The sequence below is a fragment of the Heterodontus francisci genome, chromosome 23, assembly GCF_036365525.1.
Source record: "Heterodontus francisci isolate sHetFra1 chromosome 23, sHetFra1.hap1, whole genome shotgun sequence".
NCBI classification, from domain to species: Eukaryota; Metazoa; Chordata; class Chondrichthyes; order Heterodontiformes; family Heterodontidae; genus Heterodontus; species Heterodontus francisci.
This window is the reverse complement of record NC_090393.1, coordinates 42,373,501-42,398,007: the sequence shown is the minus strand read 5'-3', so window position 1 is coordinate 42,398,007 and position 24,507 is coordinate 42,373,501. Positions and strand designations below refer to the sequence as shown.

The 24,507-nt window shown below is 43.5% G+C and overlaps 1 protein-coding gene across 3 annotated transcripts in view; it reads left to right on the top strand.

Annotated features, from left to right (window-relative positions):
- The window catches only part of LOC137382761 (mediator of RNA polymerase II transcription subunit 13-like), a 339,747-nt gene extending 318,763 nt beyond the window's left edge, over window positions 1-20,984 (top strand). For all 3 annotated transcript variants that reach the window (XM_068055158.1, XM_068055157.1, XM_068055159.1), the window contains 5 exons: window positions 57-224; window positions 4,078-4,253; window positions 18,462-18,635; window positions 19,470-19,576; window positions 19,676-20,984. In XM_068055158.1, coding sequence (XP_067911259.1) covers window positions 57-224; window positions 4,078-4,253; window positions 18,462-18,635; window positions 19,470-19,576; window positions 19,676-19,808 — 758 coding nt within the window. In that variant the 3' untranslated portion in view covers window positions 19,809-20,984. The remainder of the gene's footprint in view (window positions 1-56; window positions 225-4,077; window positions 4,254-18,461; window positions 18,636-19,469; window positions 19,577-19,675) is intronic.
- The last annotated feature ends 3,523 nt before the right edge of the window (window positions 20,985-24,507 follow it).

Genomic DNA, 24,507 nt, shown 5'->3' with positions numbered 1-24,507 from the left:
GGTATCTCATTAAGTTCAACTCCAATTGACAATTATTTGTATTGTGGATCTCTAAGATGCTGTCACAATGGGTTCTGTGTTTGGGCGTGGTACAGCTCTCAACTTGCAAACATCTCAGCTGAACACCCCACAAGATGCATCCTGTACACACATTCTGGTTTTTCCAACATCTGCTGCCACAGTTGTTGCCAATACTGAAGCTCTGGAAGCTCTTGGTAACCAAGGTGAGTGAAGTATTTAACAGTTGTGATTGAGGTTTTTTAAGCTGCAGAATGCATAACCTCCCAGCTTGCCATGTTTTGGTGCAGAAGTTGGGTGGAAGCAAAATATTTGGTTGTGAAAATTTGCAGAAAATACTCCTGTCAGTTGGTGGGAATTGTATTTTCTGCTTTCTTCAGACATCTCAACGATGTCTACCGCTATTCAATGCAGTATGTGAGAAAACTTGGACTGATGAGGTTTATTAATAGAGGCATAGAACATAAAAGCAAAGAGGTCATGCTAGAACTTTGTTAATCATTCGTTAGACCTCAGCTGGAGTATTGTGAACAAGTCAGGGGCACCACACATGCAAAGGCTTTAGAAGGGGCAGAGGAGTGTACTATAGACCCCAAATAGTGAGAGGGAGGTAGAAGAACAACTATATAGGCAAATTTCTGAGTGCAAAAACTATAGGGCAATAATAGTTGGTGATTTTAACTACCCCAATATCAACTGGGATACAAACAGTGTGAAGGGCACAGAGGGGACAAAATTCTTGAACTGTGTTCGAGAACTTTTTTAGCCAGCACGTAACAAGCCCAACGTGAGGGGGTGCAATTCTAGATTTAGTATTCAGTAATGAAGCTGGGCAAGTGGTGGAAGTAACAATGGGTGACCATTTTGGAGACAGTGACCATAATACAGTAAGGCTTAGCATAATCATGGAAAAGGGCAAAGATAAAACAGGAGTAAAAGTTCTAAGTTAGGGGAAGGCAAATTTTAAGAAACTGAGAGGTGACCTGGTGAATGTGGACTAGATACAGCTACTTGAAGGAAAATCAGTGGCAAACCAATGGGAGGCATTCAAAAGTGAGATACTACAGGCACAGCGTAGGCATGTCCCCACAAAGACAAAGGGTGGTACTACCAAATCAAGAGCCTCCTGGTTATCTAGAAGCTTACAGCATAAGTTAAAGCAGCAAAAAAAGCTTATGACAATCACAAAAATAATACTTTAGAAAGCCTAGAGGAGTATAGAAAGTGCAGGGGTGCAGTAAAAAAGGAAATTAGAAAAGCATAGAGAGGACATGAAAAATTATTGGCAGGTAAAATCAAAGAAAATCCAAAGATGTTTTATCAGTACTTTATGAGCAAGAGGATAACTAAGGAAAGGGTAAGGCCTATCGGGGATGTACAAGGGAACTTGTGTGGATGCAGAAGGTGTGGGCAGGGTTCTTAATGAGTTTTTTTGTCTGTGTCTTCACAAAGGAGAGGTTTGATGTAGACATTGTAGTTAAAGAGGAGTGTGATATACTAGATATGATGAGCATAATGAGAGAGGAAGTACTAGAGGGTCTGACGTCCTTGAAAGTGGATAAATTGCCAGGGCCGGATGGATTGCATCTAGGTTGTTGAAGCCAGGGAGGAAATAACGAAATCGCTGAGGATCATCTTCAAATCCTCACTAGATACAGGAGAGGTACCAGACGATTGGAGGTCTGCGAGCCTTGTACCATTGTTTAAAAAGGGTGCGAGGGATAGGCCAAATAATTGTAGGCTGGTCAGTCTGACCTCGGTGGGTAAATTGTTAGAATCTATTCTGAGGGACAGGATAAACTGCCACTTACAAAGGCATGCATTAATCAGGGATAGTCGGCATAGATTTGTTAAGGGAAGGTCATGTCTTACTAACTGAGTTTTTTGAAGTAATTGGAAGGATTGATGAGGGTAGTGCAGTGGATGTGGTCTACATGGACTTTAATAAGGCATTTGACAAGGTCCCACATGGCAGACTTGGTCAGTAAAATGAAAGCTCATGGGATACAGGGGAATGTGGCAGGTTGGATTCAGAATTGGCTCAGTGACAGGAAACAAAGCGTAGTAGTCGACGGACGTTTTTGTGAATGGAAAGCTGTTTCCAGTGGCGTTCCACAGGGTTGGGTCCCTTGCTGTTTGTGGTATATATTAATGATTTGGACTTAAATGTGGGAGGCATGATTGGGGAATTTGCTGATGACACAAAAATTGGCCGTGTAGTTGATAGTGAAGAGGATAGTCATAGACTGCAGAAAGAGATCAGTGGTTTGGTTGAGTGGGCGGGAAAGTGGCAAATGGAATTCAATCCAGAAATGTGAGAGGTAATGCCTTTGGGGAGGGCAAATAAAGCAAGGGAATACACAATTAACGGGAGGATATTGAGAGGGGTTGAAGAAATGAGAGACTTTGGATGCATGTCCACAGGTCCCTAAAGGTGGCAGGACAAGTAGATAGAGTGGTGAAGAAGGCATATGGAATGTTTTCCTTTATTGACTGAGATATAGAATTCAAAAACAGGGATGTGATGCTGGAACTGTATAAAATGCTGGTTATCCCACAGTTGGGGTATTGCGTACAGTTCTGGTCACCACATTACAGAAAGGACATAATTGCTCTGGAGAGAGTACAGAGGAGATTTACAAGAATGTTGCTAGGGCTCAAAAGTTGCAGCTATGATGAAAGATTGGATAGGCTCAGGTTGTTTTCCTTAGAACAGAGGAGGCTGAGGAGTGACTTCATAGAGGTGTACAAAATTATGAGGAGCCTAGATAGAGTAGACAGGAAGGACCTGTTTCCCCTAGTGGAGAGGTCAATTACCAGGGGACACGGATTTAAGGTGATTGGTAGAAGGATTAGAGGAGACATGAGGAAAACTTTTTCACCCAGAGGGTGGTGGGTGTCTGGAATTCACTGCCAGGAACAGTGGTGGAGGCAGAAACCCTCAGTTCTTTTAAAAGGTACCTGGACATGCACTTGAAGTGCTGTAGCTGGCGAGGCGCAAGAAGGTGTGATTAGATTGGCGGCTAGTTTCTTTTTTTTCGGCCGGTACAGACATAATGGGCTGAATGGCCTCCTGTGGCCATTCCTGTAATTTTTCTGTGGTTCTATGATTCTAGGGGAGGGTTACCAGGGGTGAGGAACTTTAGTTATGAGGGGAGGTTGGAAAAGTTATGTGTATTCTCCTTGGAACAGAAGGTTAAGAGGTGATCTGATAGATGTTTTCTAGATGATGGGAGGTTTTGATAAAGTAGATAGAGGCAATACTGTTCCCTCTGGTGAGTGTGTCAATAACCGGAGGTCATAGATTTAAAATCATTGGCAAAAGATCCAGAGGAGAAATGAGGAAACTTTTTTTTTCAGTTCGAGTTGTCAGGCTCTGGAATGCTCTACCTGAAAAGACATGAAAACTGATTTCACTAACAATTTTGAAAGGGATACGAGGGTGATGACCAACCTCAGGGGTGTAGGGCTAAGCACAACTGCTCTTTCAAAGAGCCAACACAGGCACGATGGACAGAATGATGTTCTGTGCTGTATATTTCTATGATTCTGCAGTACCAGGAATTTTTTTAGGCCTACAGTTGCAATGGAATTTGGGACAGAGGCAACAAGACACGAGTTTGAGCTACAGAGTACTCGGATTCAAATTCATGCCCATTATTGCCCAGACTGCTGACTTCTCGATCTGTTGGAGTGCTGGTGCAGACTCGATGGGCTGAATGGCCTCCTGCACTGTAACAATTCTGTGAAGAGATGCTGTGCAGAGGGTGGGCACATGCACATAGAGAAAGAACACCATTCCTGGGCCACATTTGTGTACCTCCCAGCAGTCAGTACACAACAGCATTGGCATAGGTCTGGGATGGCGGCTGCCTTTTTGGCTGCAAGAAGTGAATAGAATGATTTGAGCAAGGATTGTATGAAATATTTTATTTGAAACCATGCCTTCACAAAAGCCAAGTATGCAATATTGATCAGTGGTTGCATGTCTTTTTTGCATTTCTTTTATGTAGTAGAATGTTGCTTCAAAGCTTTTATTTTGTTTCTACTATCAAACAGATGGTATAGGAATTTTGGAAGAGGATATTTTTGCTGAAGACTTCGACAATGACATTCGGATTCTGATAACTGGTAATCTGCACCCATCTCCCACCTCTTCTCCTGTACTATCTCCTGGTTCACCAACTGGCACAGGCGCAGGCTCTCATTTTCAGCACAGCAGCGAAGCTGGCAGGGTAAGGTGGTAATATCAAACCTTAAGCAAGATTTTAGATTGGAGGGAGAAAAACTAACTCTTGTTTATTATAACTGTTAAGTACAAAATTGTGTCTGCTTCTTTGAAGTCAACTTAAAGGATATTAGTGGGAATGTTCCTACTCTTCAATATTGGTAATATTAGATTGTAATAAATAATGAATAAATACTGCAAGGTTCTTAAGTTTTCATATGCTATCTGTGGCAGGCGTGTTTGTTATATCCGAGACTCAAATTTAATATGTAAGAGTCATATTTCTTAGCTTATGAAAGAGCTTAGTACTCCAAGCGTACTGCTCAACTGTTTGGATTTTGGAGATGAATTTGAAATCTTTTTCACTTTCCAAGCTTATATTGGTATTGCTGAATCGTATTATCCTGCACTCTTAAAATGCTAAGTCCAAAGACTTTATTTGAAATGCAGGAGTAGAAGGGTGTGAAGTGGAGGATGAGCAAGTCTGAAATGCTTGATTTTTGTTTTGGACTAAGATTGTCCAGTCAGTGATTGTATTTTGATATACGTCATTTAAGGGTACAAGACAAATATTCAATACAGTAGATGCTAACCAGATTGCAAAGTATGCAAATGATAAATTAGCATTTTTCCCTCATTTTTGGTTCCTTGGGTTTCAAGTTTGCAGGTTGGGAGATATGGCAAAAATTCCTAAGTTTAAATCTTAGATTAAATAAAATGTAGACAAGGTTGGGGTCAAATGAAAAGCTGGAGCAAAAGTAGTATGTGATGAAAGACCTCAGTTTTAGCACAATTATAATTTCCAGTTGGCCTAGGCTATCTTTAATTTTGACCCTTAGAACAATTTTTTTAATCGTTGTATAGATTTTGCAGAGTATTTTATATTAAATTATCCCAAATACTGTTTTCATGCTTTAAAAGGATTTTAAATCAACAAAAGTGGTAGTAAAATGCAAAGTTTTTAGACTTAATACTTTCGAATTAGTTCTCATTTAAAAGTATATGTTTATATAAATATATAACTTAAAGTTTCCAGTTGTCTCCTCAAGGCAACTTAAATTCACACACTGGGCTGTATTTTACCAGCCCCTCAACGCCACAAATTGGGGCGCAGGGGCCCGTAAAATTCTGCGGAGAGAGGCCCACCTCGACCCGCGACGTCGAGAAGGGCCCATCGCAAAATAACGCTGGTGGGGGGACCTTGATGCGGCCCCCCCTGCCACACGGCAACGGCACCACAATTAGAATATGTTAAATGGTACTCACTGCTGCAGATTGTGCAGCCCGCCACCTCTCCGGATTCTTTGCTGAATGGGCGGCCGTCACGTGCTGTCTCGTTACGATTGGAAAAGCCGGCGGGTCCTCTGAGGCAGAAGTTGTCACCAGCCAAGGTAAGTTCTGTTATTCAGGGGTCTCACTCTGCATTATGGAAGGGAGGGAGGATATTCAGGGGTCTCCCTCTGCATACTGGAAGGGAAGGGGGGATATTCATTGTCTCACTCTGCATTCTTAAAGGGAGGAGGGAGGGGGTCTGGAGGGAGGGAAAGCTCAGCAGGAATGAAAGGAGGTACTGTGTACCCTCTCTCCGTAAACAGTGTATGCTCTGCGTTTTTATGTTTGTGAAGGAGCAATGGCACTCTAGTCACTTGTTTGGGGAGGGTGCCAAAAAGGGTAAGAGCATTAAGGTTATATGGGGGCAATCGATTCAGCTGGTAGGATCTTGATGTGGTCATGCTGTGCCACTCAGTGTTAGCCAAGATGGGCAATGCCATGGCACGCCACATATTCGATCCATAAAAGCAGTTGATGTACCCGTCAACACCAATCCCTGCCCTGTTAGGAACCTTCGAATACATGGAAGGGTTCAACTTTATTTATCACATGGAAATAGATATGACTCATCCTACATTGTGTGATCCTCTGCTCCTGAGGATCCGTATATGCCAGAGGCAAAATCAACAGGCAAGTGTGATCCACATAGAAGTTGAGTTCAATAATTTCAGAGCATGACAGCCCCCCACTTTACTTTCATTTTTAGTTATTTTTTTCTTCCTTTTTTTTTTGCATTCCTTTTTACATTTTTTACAATCTTTTTTTGCATTTATTTCATTTCATCTTAGTTTGTTCAGTTTGCTTACCCACTGTTTTTTTCAGGTTGTTCTTCTTCAGGTTTGCACTTGCTGATGTTCAATATTCAGTATATTCACACCTAATCTGTACTAATGCTTTGTCTTTCAACACACCATTAACATATTGTTTGCCTTTGCTCCGTGACCTTTTGGTCAGCTATGTGGCCTGGTCCAATCTGCACCTTCTCCTTTGTTATCTCTTGCCCAATCCCCACCTCACTTGTTTATAATCTGTGACTTTTCTAATATTTGTCAGTTCCGAAGAAGGGTCACTGACCCGAAACGTTAACTCTGCTTCTCTTTCCACAGATGCTGCCAGACCTGCTGAGTGAATCCGGCATTTCTTGTTTTTGTTTCAGATTTCCAGCATCCGCAGTATTTTGCTATTATTATAGAAGTCGCCAGTCTTGAGTAGCAGTCCCCCAAGGGGAGCTCGCCATTACGATTGCCGCGCATCTACAGGCCCCTCGTGACATGCCATCAGATGTCAGAGCACCATTGTCAGAGGCAATTGTGCACGTAGAGAGGGTGGTGACATGTCTTTGTGCCCTGCTCAAAGATGACCTGTAGTCCATGGGATTCAGTGGCTATCCTATGCCTTTAGTTCTCATTGTGGCAGTGATTCTCGAGCTTGACACCTGTGCAGCTTTTCAGGGGCCCACCAGAGACCTTTATGGGGTCACACAGTCAGCAGTGCACCGCTGCAACAGGGAGGTCACTGATGTCCTGCACTGGAGGGCCAGTGAGTATGTCCGCTTCTGGACAGACTGTCTCAGCCAGGCCCAGAGGGCCATCGGTTTCGGCACCATTGCCAGAGAACCATAGGTTGTAATGTTCAGAGACTGCACTCGTGGCCATCAGGCCTCTTGCCAGGCTGCCACCTGCAGATGTCACCATTAAAGGAATCCTCTCAATTTAGGTGAAGCTGGTATATGATCACCGCAGATGCTTCATGCAAATCTGTGACAGCTTCTCAGGCGGCTGTCATTACACCTGGGACCTGTGCCAGTCCCAGCTGCCACTGCTCCTCACTGAACTGGCTCAGATGGAGGAATGGCTTCTTGGAGATGAGGGCTATCCCTTGCAGACATGGCTCCCCACCACTGCTGCAGAGGAGACAAACAGCGCCAGCCACTGAGCTACAAGAGCCACCATTGAGCAAGAGATCGGCATGCTGAAAGTGCACTTCCAATGACTGGATGGATAGAGTGATGCCTTGTACTATGGGCCGAAAAGACCAGCTCCTTTCTTTGCTACTCTGCACAACTATGCACCCAATAGGGGTCAGGCCTGGCATGATGAGAGATGTCAACAGGATTCTTCCTGGAATTATGAGGACGCTGAGGACCTACAACATGAAAGACGCATGGTAAGGCAGAAGGCACCCAGGCTGTGCACGCAGGGCTAGCAGTGAGCTAGGGATGTACGGCAGTGGCTGATCAGACAAAGGCTGTCTACTCCTTAGGATCCGACATGAGCTCTGAAAGCCACACATCACCCTCGCTCGCCTGCTGTGCACCAGTCCGCTTCAGCATCCCTGTGTAAACCATTAGAGGCAGCAGCTGACTGAGCCAATGTCAATGTCACTGTGTCCGTGGAGACGCTCATGAGTAGTGGTGGCATAGCAATGATATTGCATACATTGAAATTCCTGAAGGGCCAATGGTGCAAAGGGATGTGGCATTGGCGCCACATGCTGGCACATATCATCCACAGAGAAAAGGGCGCACATATTGGTGAGGAGTATTTAGTGAAAGACTTAGTCACATTACTGTGACACCCGTGCATTCCCATTTGTGTCAGTGTGCTCTCTGTAAACCTCTAATACCTTTTATGGTATATTTAAGTCTCGTGTCCAGGAATGTGCAAAATTAAGATTATTCACCCAGGTGCGGCATGCCTACAAGATGGAATGTTACACTTGAGTGGCGAAGAGGATTGCAACTTCACAGGACACTGGGACACAGCAGGATAAGTATGTGGCAGCAAAGCGGAAAGTATTGGGGTAACTCAGCAGGTCAGGCAGCATCTGGAGAGGGAAGCAGAGTTAATGTTCAGGTCTGTGAACTTGGACAAGTTAATTGTGCTTCTCTCTCCATAGATCCTGCCTGATCTGCTAGGTTTCTGCAGCACTTTTTGCTTTGCTGCCAGATTGACAGCAGCCCCACTCTTCAGCAGTCAGGTAAGTGTCAGCTGTCAGGAAGCAGGTGCTGGGACGCATACAATAAGGCCCCAGCACCTGCTGCACAACTGTCAAAAGGCCTCTCACTGCGCCGAATGTCCCGCCTCTCCCCACGTAATATGGGGAGGGCGGCTCAGCGCCATGATGCTAATGAGACCCTGATGGTAATATCGCGGGGGCTCTGCCGTGGCCGCTAAATCCGGGCACCCCGCTGAGTTGAAAGGGCGCCGTCGCACTGCGCGGCGGTGCCCGAATAAAATTCAGCCCACTGTCGTCTTCCAGTAAAGGCGAGAATCCAATCACAACCATACTCCTACCAGCATCACATCTTGATGAACTGGCGAGTATTCATTTGAAGAAGCATGGGATGAACGTTTTTTTACCCTGAAGGGCTTACTATTGTGCGGTGCTCCACCAAGTGGCATAGTCAAGTAATTGCAAAGTTAATTTAAACCAGCAAATAGATTTAAATAACAGAGATCTTGTTCAAAAAACCCATGGATTGGAAATAATTCTACTACTAGTGCCCAGACCACACACTGTTAAAAGCTATACATTTATAATATAATTTTTGCTCTTTTATATTTTTCAATTTAAACAATATGAAATCATCTAATCTTTGAAACTCTAGCTGTTCCAGGGAACTGTAGGCAACCCAAGCTGATATTTTAAGATATATCAATGTCAGCTTACATAATTAATTTGAAACAAATGATAATACTGTATTGAATCTAGGTTAGCAGTTTTATTAATGCATTATTAACCCTATAGGTCTAAATACTGAAGTAAAATCAGAAAAGCTGCAAATGCATGGCAACCCGGTATGCTTCTGAAAGAGGAAAATGGGTTGTTTTTTTTGGGCTGGAAGTGGGGGTTTTACTTCGTAGATGAGCAGGGTTCCACTCCATTTAACCCTCATTTGAGCAAGATCAAATGAACAGTTTGCCAACTTGTAGCTGTGGAATGGGGGAGAGGGAGAATCAGGTTGGAGGGTGATGCCTGAGGTGACCCTGGCAGGAGGAGCTGCCTGTGAAAATATAGGACAAGTTCCTGGAAATGGTTTTCATTAATCATTGATGAAGATAACTTATGAAGTGTCCTGGCTTACACTAGGTGGCTGTGGTATCAGTGACTGATCTTTTTGCCTTGGGACCCAGATGCTTGTTAAATAACCAAAAATGTGCTGAAAACTAGGTTGTACTGCCAAAGAATTGTTGAATAGACTGACAGTCTACAAACTTGAGACTCTGGAGAACAGACCAAATGACTTGGTTGCAAGTTAGACTTTTCCATGTACTTTTTTTCTCATTCCAATACAAAAGTCAGCTTTTCATCAGTAAATCCTGTCAACTGAGTGTGATCTTGTACTCAAAGTAGTCTAGAATAGGGTGGTCTGAGTGCAAGGAACCTGATTATTGTCAGTACAATACTTTAAGCACTTAAGACAATTAATATTTCTCATGAAATATTTTTGTCCTAGACAGGTACCAAACAGAAGTTTATTTACAGATTATCATTCACATAAATAACCCATAAATATATTTTTTCAGTTGAAATACACAGCAGTTAGTTAACAAAAGGGTTCAACCGATTAATCTGCCAATTGACTTGACACATTTCTTTGCAGAGCTTTCAGTTAAATAAACTGTTTAGAAATGGAGTAGTGTCCCTGATCTCTACTAGTTAGACTTTGATTTGCATGGGCATCTTAACCAAAGAGTGCCATTTTTGCCTCCACATCTGCTGTAACCTGATCATAAACAAATAAACTGGCATGCAAATGCCCTACTTTTTGTACCAGTATAACATTTTGAAATACAGTTTTGTCTTTTGAGAAGGCAATCTGCAATACAGACACACCACACACAAATTTAAGCAGTGGAACCTCGAGCTACACACAAGTGATAACTGGAATAAGCATTAGAATAAGAACACAATTTAATTTTTTTTTGAATTGCAGTAAAAAAAGAGGATGCAAAGGGAAGGTAAGAAGACCAGATAGATTCAGAACAACATTAGTGAGATAGAAATGAGAGAATCAAAAAATATCAAAAATTCTTTATTTGTGGAGACTGTGAACAAATTTCTGATCTTTATCTTCAAGAATCTAGAGCACATACAAACGTCAGGAAAATGTGTTCTCAAGAAATTCAGTGGATTGAATGTATGCAGATCTGCTAAACTAGACTGAATATACCCCAGAGTCCTGAAATGGATGGGTGATGTATTGGTTAATATTTTTAGAAGTTCTATAAACATCTGAACAGTAGTGAATCTTCCCCCATCCCCACTCCAGTATGAAGCTGGGAAGTATAGTGAATCATCTAACAGTAGTAGGGAAACAGTCAAGCATTTTGCAGGATGCCTGTTAATACAGAACAGCACAGAGATTGTAAGAAATAGCTTAGATTTAGAAGAACAAATAGTCTCAAATCTTCTGGGATTCTGAGAGTAGGTAGCTAAATTGTTTGAAGAAGGGAATTCAGTAAATATAATGTAAATAGGTTAATTTTTAGAAGGCTTTTAAGATGCCAGATATGAGGCTCCTAGAATTAGTGGTAAATAAATTCCATTGTAAACTGTTACGGTATTAGAAAGTGGATAGTGAAAAATGGGAAAAAGCAATTATTTGGTCAGAATCAAGTGGATCTATGCACTTCCTGTTTCTTCCTGATCATTGAAAAATGGAGTAGGACACTTTCATATTAGCATTTTTGTTCGAGATAGTTCTCTGAGGTATCGACTTTTGGATCACTCCTACAGGTGAGCCCTTGCTCCTCAACCAGCATATGCCTTTACATGCCCAATATCTCTGTAATTTGTAGCAAGCCAGGGCCAAACAGGTGGTACTTTACTGGCAATATCTGTGCCCTCATGATTTTGGTCAGCTTTCAGAAGGTACTAAAATCAGCACTGCTAGGCAATGGCATAGGCTGTAAATGGTCTAAATAATTTGTTCAACAGCACAGTAGCAATGACACAGTAAACAGTGAGGAAGATGATAACAGACTTTGGGAGGGCATGGACAGATTGGTGAAATGTGCTGAAGCATGGCAAAAGTAATTTAACACACAAGTGTGAAGTGATATATTATGGAAGGAAGACTGAGGAGAGGCAATATAAACTAATTGGTACAATTTTAAAGGGGTTGCAGGAATGGGGAGACGTGGGAGGTTTACGGACTCAAATCTTTGAAGGTGGCATGAAAAGCTGATAAGGCTGTTTAAAAACCATATTGAATCTTTGGCTTTATAATTTATAACATAAAATTATAGACTACAAAGGCAAGGAAGTTCTAGCTTTATAAATCACTTGTTAGGTCACAACTGGAGCATTGGGTTCAATTCTGGGCACTATGCTTTAGGAAGGATGTCAAGGCCTTAGAAAGAATGCAGAGGAGAGTTATAACAATGGTAGAGAATGTTGGACTTCAGTTATGTGGAGCTATGAGGGAAGTTGGGCTTGATTCCTTTTGAGCAAATAAGGTTATGGGACGATGTAATAAACGTGCTCAAAATTTTGAGGGGTTTTGTCAGTGCTCATGGGGAGAAACAGTTCCCACTGGCAGTAGACTTTGATTTAAAGTATGTGGAAAAAACACCAGAGGGGAGATGAGAACTCTTTTTTACACAGCGTGTTACAATGATCTGGACTGGGTTGCCCGAAAGGTTAGTGAAAGTAGTAACTTTCAAAAAGGCAATTGGATAAATACTTGAAAAGGCAATATTTGTAGGAGAGTGGGACAAATTGTATAGATCTTTCATAGAGCCAATGGGATAAATGACTTTCTTCTGTGCTGTATGATTCTGTGATATATGTTTTTAGCATTCAGAAACATAAATGCCTTGCCTTAGGAAATAGAAAATAACAGGCGCATTTGCTGTGCCGAAGTTCAGTGTGAATTGGACCTGTTTAAGTTCTCTGACTTAACCTTGCATGATGACTCACTGCTGACCCATTGAGTCTCTTTGTCCAGTCTGTTTCTCTCTCATGACTTCAGATGGATTACTCAATTGTATCAAGGTCAGCTGAAAATATCTTTAAAATTTGACCAGGACAAAGGAAATATAAATTCAAGCAAAATCCCAGGATGTGTACCTTTGAAACAAATGGCCTGGCTCGTTTCTCGCAGCGCTGTAACAGACATAGCGTCTGTTCTGGAGTTATGCACCCCCAAAATAAACTCGGCTTTTTTCTGTCATTGAACTTGGTTTTTAATCTCTTGTGTATTGTGACAGAAATCTGTCAGTAAAATGATTCATCAGGAAAAAAATACTTAAATGGCACATCATTATGGTGAAATATATTTATTGATATCAAACTTTGGAAATTACTAATATGCAGATGAATCTCAGCTAATGAATTGTCAGGTAAGCAAAAGTAGATGAGCTTTCAATAAGAAAAGTATAAATTTATTCACGTGAACAGTAATAACATCTTCCCCATGGGCAAAGGTGAAAAAGATTTGGGGGGGTTGGTGTTCTATCATTGTGAAGCTGTCATAATGTAATTCCCTTGAGATGAATATCATAGGAACTGGAACTGGAGGTTTTCTAGATGACTGGAGGTTTTGATAAAGTAGATAGAGGAAATACTATTCCCTCTAGTGAATGTCAATAACCAGAGGTCATAGATTTAAAATCATTTGGCAAAAGATCCAGAGGAGAGATGAGGAAACTTTTTCTAGTTCGACTTGTCAGGATCTACCTGAAAATATGTGGAAACTGATTTCACTAACAGTTTTAAAAGGGAGTCGAGTGTGATGACCAAAATCAGGGGTGTAGGACTAAGCGCAGCTGCTCTTTCAAAGAGCCAGCACAGGCTCAATGGACAGAATGATGGTGGTCTTTGCTGTAAATTTGTATGATTCTGTAATACCAGGAATTTTTTTAGGCCTACAATTGCAAAGGAATTTGGGAAAAAGGCAACAGACACAAGTATATGAGCTACTGAGTACTAGGATTCAAATTCATGCCCATTATTGCCCAGACTGCTGACTTCCCGATCTGTCGGAGAGCCGGTGCAGGCTCGATGGACCGAATGACCGCCTCCTCTGCTGAAACAATGCTGTGATTCTGCTTCTGTGAAACCATTCAGCTTCACGAGTCTGTTCTGCCATTCGCTTAGTTCACGGCTGATCTGTACCTTTACTCTATTTACCTACCTTTGATTCATATCCTTTTAATAGCCTTGCTATCTATCGATCTCAGTCCTGGGCATGTCCATCAACCCAGCATCTGCAGCATTGGGGGGTGCGAATCCCAGATTTCCACTAACCTTTGTGTGAAAATCTGCTTCCTGATTTCAGTCCTAACAAGTCTAGTTTTAATTTTAAGATTATGGCCTCTTGTTCTGGATTTCACCATCAGAAGAAATAATCTCTGTATCTAACCTATTGAATGACTTAATCATTTTTAGCACCTTGATTAGATCACCCCTCCACTGTCTAAATTCTAAGGAGTACAAGCCAGGCTTCTGATCCTCATAATTTAACCTCAGTTGTGGTATTCTGATGAATCTGCACTATATCCCTTCCAAGGCCAGAACATCTTTCCTGAGGTTCAGTGCCCAAAACTGAACATATTCCCATCTGGTGCACTTGTATTTGATCAGTTGAAGCAAGTTATTCTGATAAATATAGATTATAGGTGAGGTCACATTTGGAGTACGGTGTTTTCTACATCAACTTTGGAGGCATTCTAATTGCAGTAGGGGCCATTAGTTTTCAGGAGAATATCCAAATGCATTTAAACTTAATGGATTTTAGGGACTCTGGTTATCCACATGCCATTTCTGTATCTGTTCCACTTCACAACCATGGCAAATGATTTATTCATTGATTACACAGATGTCATTTGGGGATCAAAATGTATAGAAATAAATTGGTCATTCACTTGCCATTTCAGAACATTAATGTAAAGCCTTTTGTGAAGTGAAAATATTGTGGTTACATACCATTTAATGGGGCACTATCTTCATGAAAATGCTTGGCACTATTTTGTTTGGAGAGGGAGAAGAGCCATGTACCAATCGGTGTAATGTATCTTAATGCAATTTGTCATTGTGTTGTGTGCTTAGCAAACCATGTTTTGCCTAAATACATATTTGTACTGCATGTGTTCATGAATAAGTATGTTCGTTAGATGGTAACCATTTATAAAAATTGTTTCTTCCATCTTTGTAACTATCTGCCTCTAAATAACAATATTAATTTGCTTAATTTTCTGAGTTCCACAATACAGTGTAACTGCATCTAGTGTTAAATTCCAGTAAGCTTGATGTGGAAGAATGATGCTGGAGCCTATATTTATTCAGTTTCACATTTCTTGTAAAGGGTAGGGTTGTCCAACATATGGACTTGGGGCCAGGATCCGGCCCGCCAAAGGTTTCCACCCGGCCTGCAGATGTAGTTGAGACGAGAAATTTTTGATTGGTGCCTTCTTTCAAAACGGCTTTTTAAAAACATCACGCTGTCAATTTCAAAGCTGACAGGCGCTGGAAGCGGGAACAGTGGTTTCTGAACTTGGGACAGATCCAGGCTTTTCTGGCAGGTACCGACTTTTTTTTGAAAGCCTGCCGGAAAACACACGTGTCGGAAGTTCAGAAACTAATGTTCCCGATATCAGCACCTGTCAGCTGTGAAACAGACAGCACGATTTAAAAAAAAAAAATGACCATAAAGCGGCTTGTGCTGAGTACTTGCCCTCACTGCAACTGTTGGGGAGGGGGGGGGGTGGGGGGTGTTGTACAGGGAGGGGGGGGGGGCGGGGCAACGGGGAGGGGGTGGGGGGGAACGAGGGGGTGAGAGAGGGGGAGGAGAAGGGGGGCCGAGGAGGGGGTGGAGGGAGAGGGGGAGCGAGTGGAGAGATGGTGGTGGGGGGGGAGAGAGGGAGCGAGTGGAGGGACGGCGGTGGGGCGGGAGAGAGGGAGCGAGTGGAGGGACGGCGGTGGGGCGGGAGAGAGGGAGCGAGTGGAGGGACGGCGGTGGGGCGGGAGACGGAGCGAGTGGAGGGACGGCGGTGGGGCGGGAGACGGAGCGAGTGGAGGGACGGCGGTGGGGGGGGGGGGGGAAGAGGGAGCGAGTGGATGGACGGCGGTGGGGGGAAGAGGGAGCGAGTGGATGGACGGCGGTGGGGCGGGAGAGAGGGAGCGAGTGGAGGGGCTGTTGGGGGGGGAAGAGGGAGCGAGTGGAGGGGCTGTTGGGGGGGGGGAAGAGGGAGCGAGTGGAGGGGCGGTTGGGGGGGGGGAAGAGGGAGCGAGTGGAGGGGCGGTTGGGGGTGGGGGAAGAGGGAGCGAGTGGAGGGACGGCGGTGGGGCGGGAGACGGAGCGAGTGGAGGGACGGCGGTGGGGCGGGAGACGGAGCGAGTGGAGGGACGGCGGTGGGGCGGGAGACGGAGCGAGTGGAGGGACGGCGGTGGGGCGGGAGACGGAGCGAGTGGAGGGACGGCGGTGGGGCGGGAGACGGAGCGAGTGGAGGCACGGCGGTGGGGCGGGAGACGGAGCGAGTGGAGGGACGGCGGTGGGGCGGGAGATGGAGCGAGTCGAGGGACGGCGGTGGGGGGGGGGGGAAGAGGGAGCGAGTGGATGGACGGCGGTGGGGGGAAGAGGGAGCGAGTGGATGGACGGCGGTGGGGCGGGAGAGAGGGAGCGAGTGGAGGGGCTGTTGGGGGTGGGGGAAGAGGGAGCGAGTGGAGGGGCGGTTGGGGGGCGGGGGGAAGAGGGAGCGTTTGGATGGACGGCGGTGGGGGGAGAGGGAGCGAGTGGAAAGACGGTGGTGGGGGGGAGGAGGGGGAGAGGGAGCGAGTGGAAAGGGTGGTGGGGGGGAGAGAGGGAGCGAGTGGAGGGACAATGGTGGGGGGGGCGGGGGAGAGGAGCGAGTGGAAAGATGGTTGGGGGGGAGGGGAGAGAGGGAGTGGATGGTGAGGGGGGGGTGTTTGGGATGGAGAGGGGGTGGGTGGGAGAGAGAGGGGGTGGGTGGGAGAGAGAGAGAGGGGGTGGGAGAGAGAGAGAGGGGGTGGGAGAGAGAGAGAGGGGGTGGGAGAGAGAGAGAGGGGGTGGGAGAGAGAGAGAGGGGGTGGGAGAGAGAGAGAGTGGGTGGGAGAGAGAGAGAGGGGGTGGGAGAGAGAGAGAGGGGGTGGGAGAGAGAGAGAGGGGGTGGGAGAGAGAGAGAGGGGGTGGGAGAGAGAGAGAGGGGGTGGGAGAGAGAGAGAGGGGGTGGGAGAGAGAGAGAGGGGGTGGGAGAGAGAGAGAGGGGGTGGGAGAGAGAGAGAGGGGGTGGGAGAGAGAGAGAGGGGGTGGGAGAGAGAGAGAGGGGGTGGGAGAGAGAGAGAGAGGGGGTGGGAGAGAGAGAGAGAGGGGGTGGGAGAGAGAGAGAGAGGGGGTGGGAGAGAGAGAGAGAGGGGGTGGGAGAGAGAGAGAGAGGGGGTGGGAGAGAGAGAGGGAGGGGGTGGGAGAGAGAGAGGGAGGGGGTGGGAGAGAGAGAGGGAGGGGGTGGGAGAGAGAGAGGGAGGGGGTGGGAGAGAGAGAGGGAGGGGGTGGGAGAGAGAGAGGGAGGGGGTGAGAGAGAGAGAGGGAGAGGGAGAGGGAGGGGGTGAGGGAGGGAGAGGGGGCCGGGAGAAGGACGGGGTGAGAGGGGGAGAGAGGGAGGGGGAGAGAGGGAGGGGGTGAGAGGGGGAGGGGGTGAGGGGGAGAGGGGGGGAGGGAGAGGGGGCCGGGAGAAGGAGGGGGAGAGAGAGAGAGGGAGGGGGTGGGAGAAGGACGGGGCGAGTGGGGGGGCAGGACTGAGGGGGAGGGGGGGGCAGGACGGGGGGAGGGGGGCAGGACGGGGGGAGAGGAAGGGAGAGAGTGGGGGGGCAGGACGGGGAGAGAGTGGGGGGCAGGACGGAGAGGGAGCGAGGGGGGGTGACAGGGCGAGGAGGGAGCGGGTGGGGGTGAAGAGGAGGGAGTGAATGGGGGGGGAGAGGAGGGAGGGGGCGGGAAGGAGAGGAGGGGGTGAGCGGGGGAGAGGAGGGGACGAGCGGGGGGTACGGGGCGGAGAGAGGGCGCGGGCACGGGGGAGTTGGGGGGTAGGGTAGAGCGCGTGAGTGGGGGGGACGAAGGTGGGGGTCGAGAGAGAGAGTGAGGAGGGGAAAGAGAGTGTGAGGTGGGGGGTGCGAAGGGGGGATGGTGGGAGGGAGGGGAGACAGTGACGGGTGGGGAAACGGGACCAGAGGGCGAGAGAGGGGGCTGACACAAAGTGGGGGAACAACACGGGGGGAACACTGAGGGGCGAGTTACAGGGAGCGAGAGAGACAGAGAGAGAGAAGGAGATCAAGAACACGCTTGACAGATGGACATCTATCTGTAATACTCCGCATCGTTACAAGTGTGCGGGCAAACATTGACTACCTGTGCAAGCAAAAAAAAAATGCCAGGTATCTCCCTAAAGCAGTGTGCAATATAGTGATGAGAAAGTAAGTTAATAAATTAATCGTCTCATTTAAAGTTTCGTTGCAAAAAATGCGTACTTTTTGTTTTGATTAATATTGAGATAAATTTTTAATGCCTTTATCTTCCTGAAATTGTCTCACTGGCTCTCTTAAGACAAAAATTGTAATGTGGGCCCACGCGCAAAAGTTGAACCCTGGTTTAGAGTAAAAGGTTTACAAACATGTAGCTCCTCACTGGAAAAACCTCTACCAGTCTTACTAAGTGTCTGCTTAAAAGTGCTCAAGTAAGACTCCAATTCACACCCTGCCCTTGCATATAATTAAACAATTGATACACAATTAACAGATTAACATCTAGTGCAGTAGTTGGTACCTTAATTGGGAAATGTTAGTAAAGTGATTAATGACTAAATAACATAATCTAATCAATATTATTTTTGAAGTTATATTTTTCTATGTATTTGTTTGCTTTCAGGGTCAAGGAGGTGAACGGCTCCTCTCCACAGAAGCTCACGAGGAAGTGGCAAATGTACTTCAGCAACCGCTTGCCCTTGGATATTTTGTTTCAACTGCCAAAGCTGAGAATCTTCCTCAGTGGTTTTGGTCTGCCTGTCCCCATGCCCAAAATCAATGTCCATTGTTTCTAAAGGTAAGCTCTATTCAAGTTCAGACGCATCAGTCATTAAAGGTAGATGGGTACTCCAAATAATATTTACCATAGAGCAGAATAAGACCATTTCAAATACCCAAATGGGGTTGATGCTGAGTGCAGGCAGATCTAGTATTGAACATTAGTATTTGTTGCCATATAGTAGGAACATTTCCACATAGTGGATACTCTGATCTTGTCGACCTTTGTTGCCAAGCATTGCAGTAGCATTTATGTGCAGCAGACAGAAAATTGGGTGAGGATGTGTTCCTTGGGTGGCACCTCATCCTTTTCTAGTGGTTTATTAGAGGTAGCATTGAAGACCTAATAGCAGTCTCTCCATCCACATTCTCTGCATCAGACATGCATGTTCTGCCAGACTAAAGAAGTACTGGAACAAAAACAAGAAATGCTGGATTCACTCAGCAGGTCTGGCAGCATCTGTGGAAAGAGAAGCAGAGTTAACGTTTCGGGTCAGTGACCCTTCTGCTTCTCTTTCCACAGATGCTGCCAGACCTGCTGAGTGAATCCAGCATTTCTTGTTTTTGTTTCAGATTTCCAGCATCCGCAGTATTTTGCTTAAAGAAGTACTGGGATGACTTCGATTGAGAAATAGATAAAATTTAAGTAGAATTTAGGCATTTCACTAAATGAAACTGCGATCGGAAATGGTGCCCCAGTGCAGAAGTTCATGAAGTGGAAAACGTACTGCAGCAACCGTTTGCCCTTGGATATTAGAATAATTAAAATGGGGTGTTCACATTGTTTCAACAGACATTGATAGTTGAGCTGAATTTAACTAAAATGTTACTGTTTTCATTTTCTTTGCTGTAGGCATCTTTACATCACCATGTCTCCCTGGCACAATCTGATGAATTACTTCCTGGCAAGCACTCTCATCCTCACCCTTTAGATTCCAACAGAACTTCAGATGTTTTGAGGTTTGTATTGGCTATCTATTATTTGCTTTTAAACTCCTGAATTTGTTTTTTCTCGAATGACTAAAATGAATACCAATACACTGGCTCTTTCTTTTCCAGGTTTGTGCTGGAACAGTATAATGCCTTATCATGGCTCAACTGTAACCCTGCCACACAAGATCGCCAGTCCTGTCTACCCGTCCACTTTGTGGTGCTCACTCAAATGTACAATGCCATTATGAATTTACTTTGAAACTAGGAGTCATATTAAACACAGACCTAGGCCCTTTCCTGACCAAGAACACGATGCATCATCAGCTTTTTATCAATGATCTGAAGATCTTGTAAGGGAAAATGTCAGACTTTGAGCAAGTATCATTTCCAAGAGAATCGAATTCACTCCACGTCTAATTTTTTCAAATGTATGAGCATTAACCTGCAGAGAACTTTTCTTGGGTATTGGTGCGTCAGCGGCATACATTGTAAAGCTCTTCCACATCAGTAACTTTTTTGGAATTTTTATGTTACAGCTTCTGAAACTATACTTGTCATCATTGCTACAACACAGAATTTATTTTTCATGATAAATTGTACATTCTTTAAAAAAAAAACAGTATTGTGAAATTGAGGACAATATAGTGGGGAATATCAACTAGCTAGTGCTTGTAAATGATATTTTATTGTGCATTTGAGTCACCTTTGGTGGCTTCCTTTGTATTGTAGATATAAACCAGATATATCAAAACAGTTTGTATCTATTGTGTACAGTGTAAAGTTGACAAATTGCAGTACTATTTTTTCTTAATCAGAAAAATTTCACAAGGCCTTTTGAAGAGGAAAATCAAGATTGTAAAATTGTACAAAAAGTTAACTTGGTGAGAATTGTAAGTAGAAGTTTGTAATTTTTCCATTTTATTGTCATTCTCCCTCCCAGAATTCATCAGACTGTAGATGAAAATGGGTTGTTTCGATTTAAAGGCCATTTTTATCTAGGACTTTACTGATGAAGATAAATACTCATCTTCATATTTTTGGAGGTGCAAACGCAGACCTCTGTCATTTTATTTAAGTTTTAAGTTAAAAGATTCTGGTGAAGTAATATTTATAGGTTTTTGTGCAAAAAAATAAATAAATGGCAATAGATAAAATCCTATATTATGTACTTCAATGTGAGAAAGTTGTATGTATATTTCTCATGGATATGCATATTTTAGTTGTGGAATTTAAAAGTTTGAGCATACAAGCCCCAGTTGAACAGCAGAATCCATTTACAGAAGATTTTCATTTTCTTCTGTTCAAGAGCATTCAAGGTTCAGAAATGGCATACCAGTTTGTCTTCTGATAACCTGGGTTTGCTAGCATGCTTGTATGTATATTTTAAATGTAAAAGCTGTACATTTCACGCCAATATGAAGTTTTTTCTTCTGAGCATTTTGCTGTGGGCTTCTTTTATATAAAATAAAATAAGTGAAGTTCATTTTAATTCTGTATTGCTGAAACAAATACACTAAAAGCGAGTTTGATAAACCTGCAGGCATTTTAATGTCATTCATATATCTTGTGGATGAGAGCTATACTTTTACACACTTTTTTAGATTAATAAATTATTAAATTATCGAAATACAATGTCCGGGTACATTTCCTTATAGTAAATCTTGTAGCAAGTTGCAGTAAGGAATGCATGACTCAAGCCAGAGACTTTGTGAAAATTAGAAAATTCATATTGTTCTGCAAGATAAAGCTGTGGCTGGAAACGTCTAAGAAAATTGTTTTTGACTTTTGTGACTTGAGGGTGTTCATTTTCCAGGATGTAGTTAGTACCCTTGTGCTCTGCCGAGGAATGTTTTTATTAATACACTGCTCTCTGAATTTTAGTCAATCATGATTTCTATTCAAAAGCTGGAGGAGAGTGAAAAATGTTTTTTTTTAATCATCCCTTGGTTAATTTAGCCTTTAAGCCCAGTGTCAAGCTTTAAAAAAAATTCAGAACACATGGAAGGAAAATATATTGTCACATAGCAACATCAGCCTTTCTTCTATCTTTCTCTATCCACTCCTCCCCAACACACATTTAGTACTGCTTCACGTGTTTTAGTAGAATGACTAAAATGTGATTCTATATTTTCTGTGTACCCCAGGATCTATGATTTCCACACATGGGTGGAAAATGCCAGAGGGTAAATTTTGCATTTGAAGAACTGTACCATTTTTAGGGGTGCACATTTGTAAATTGGCAGCTTAGGGTTGTTTTCATTAGCAAGTCTATTGAGCTGTGAACACAGGAATAATAATATATCCCATGAGAAAAGTGAATCTGAAACTAGAATGCCATCATAGAATATTTTCTCGCTCCTAATTAAGCTGGATTCTCTATCCTGATTGCCATCTTGAACTCTGTTGAAAGGAAAGGGGAAAAAATTGAAGTCTGCAAAAAATAAATGTGCATACACCTTATTGCAGCAGCATACTATGTCTTCTGCCTTGTAACAAAGGATGCAAATGATTGCACCATTGCAATTAATTTTTACTACCAGGTAAGCAGAAAACTTTAATTTCGAAACTTATTTTTACTGTGTTGATGAGACCTTCAATTTACTTTGATGTCAAGAACTAAATAACCAATGTTGTGTATATTAAATGAAAGTATTTGAGACTAACACATCTAGGGTTCTCCCAGTTGGCTGCTGTAACATCAGCGGAAACCACATTTTTGTACATATCCTGGGTTCCTGCCAATCTGCCAAAGTTGCAGCAGCTGATCAGGAGGACTGCACGTGAATTCCTGGTATGCTACTACTTTAAATGAAAGGACTTATTAACCATTTGTCTTTAGTTACTCTTCAAGAATATAATCAGACTGAAAGTTCTTCTATTAATACACAGTGGATGTTAATTCATGGAATGCTCAAATGCTAAAGGCAATATAGTTTTTGATATAGTTCAATTCGTAAAACCTGTAAAGGAAAGCACATTCTCTACAAATTTCATGAGGATCCCAAATTCTTTTACACACGCATGACTCCTCTGTGTATATATGTGTCTATTTATAAAACATTTTATCTCTTTGTTGCATCAGTTTCACTTTCTCATTGGAAGTGACGGATACACATAATGGTAGATTTAAGTGCTTTTTTAAAATGAAAATTTAAATTTATTTCATCAATACCATGCAGTTTGTAGAGTTGAGTGACATGCTAATTGATGTCTGTATAGTCTGCAAATCTTTACTTCGATTTTGTTGAATCTATCTTAGCCTGGTGTGTTTAATGTTAGATTCGACAACCTGTAGACAGGGCTAAATTGTGGCGAGTCGAAGAGACTTAGTAGTTGGCAGGAAAAAAGACAGAGGCGCAAGGGGAGAGCCAACTGTGCAACAGCCCCAACAAACAAATTTCTCTGCAGCACCTGTGGAAGAGCCTGTCACTCCAGAATTGGCCTTTATAGCCACTCCAGGCGCTGCTTCACAAACCACTGACCACCTCCAGGCGCGTATCCATTGTCTCTCGAGATAAGGAGGCCCAAAAGAAAAAAAAAAAATAGTCTGCAAATCTTTACTTCGATTTTGTTGAATCTATCTTAGCCTGGTGTGTTTAATGTTAGATTCGACAACCTGTAGGAAGTTGAGCAAGGATTTTCCTTACTAGTAGATATCAGTATTACAAGCTTATTACAACAAGATGGAGAAATGATTGGAAGAAAAAGTAGAATTGACTCTGCAATAATATCATCTGTATGCAGAAAGTCTGCCTGTATTAAAGTGGACAAACTTAAAAGTCATGGAGACAAAAACGGAACTGAATGTAGTGAGGGATAAATTTGCAGCAGGCTGCACTCAGCTAACAGAATATGAATCTCACCAGATTAAACCCAAGAAATTGCAAGAGGCCTTCAAAGAAACTCAGCTGTCAAAGCAAGTGCTAGAAATGATGGCAGCTTGGAGAATTTCTCTAATGAATGTTTTGAGGTTAGTTGACCTACGGAGAACAAAGGTATTGAACTTGATCCCCACCTTGCAGAACTCCCTACCTTACTGACCCAATTTACTGGAGCATTTGTCTAGAAATTTCAAGGATCTATGGCTCCTTTGTACCAAGCTGTCAAGAGCTTTAACTGTTCGGAAAGCATAGATTTCTGATGCAGGCATTTGTTCTGCAGGTAGAGAATGTAATTATGTCTTGACTCTTAAAGAAAAAGTTTAAAATAAAATCATTTATAAGAAAACTCCAAAAGAGACAGTCAAAATTTGTGCCATCAATAAATAAATCTTGATCATTGTGAGGATAATTGTGCACTTTGCAGCATTTGAAAGAAAATCTTTCCAGTTTGTTGTGCGGAAGTGCGAATGAATTGGAGAATTCTTGGCTGCACTTGCATTGTGTTGCATCTTTTGCAAATCTTGTGGACTGGCATTAATGCCTCCTACATTCAATCTTATGTCTTGCTCAAGAAGATAACTGGATTCAACTTAAGTTCATTAATTGTGGTTCAACGCAAGTTGGAGTAGCATCGGAGAAAGTTCAACAGACTAGTTATCTGCGGATAGGATTTGGATTAGTGATTAGCACAAAGCATATCCAGACACAAGCCCATTTTGGAGCAGATGTACAGTTGACTATATGTGGGGAACTGCAAGAGTAAACATGCCTTCTACGAATTGGTGAGGAGGTGGGAGACCAAGTAGTAAGATGGGGCATGTACTCAAATTGACTGATGGTGTCATTCCCCCTGGAATCTGTACTGAGTTCTCAGCTTTTCACTATTTATAAAATGACTTAAATGAAAGTATCAAGAGCTATATATCCAAGTTTATCGATGACAGTGTGAGGTGACTCAGTAAATATTGTAGATAGGAGCAGAAAATTGCGAAGGAACATTCATGGCATTAGTGAGTCGGTAAAACTGGGCAGATGGAGTTAAATAGTGAGATCATCCAGTTTGGACCTAACACAGAT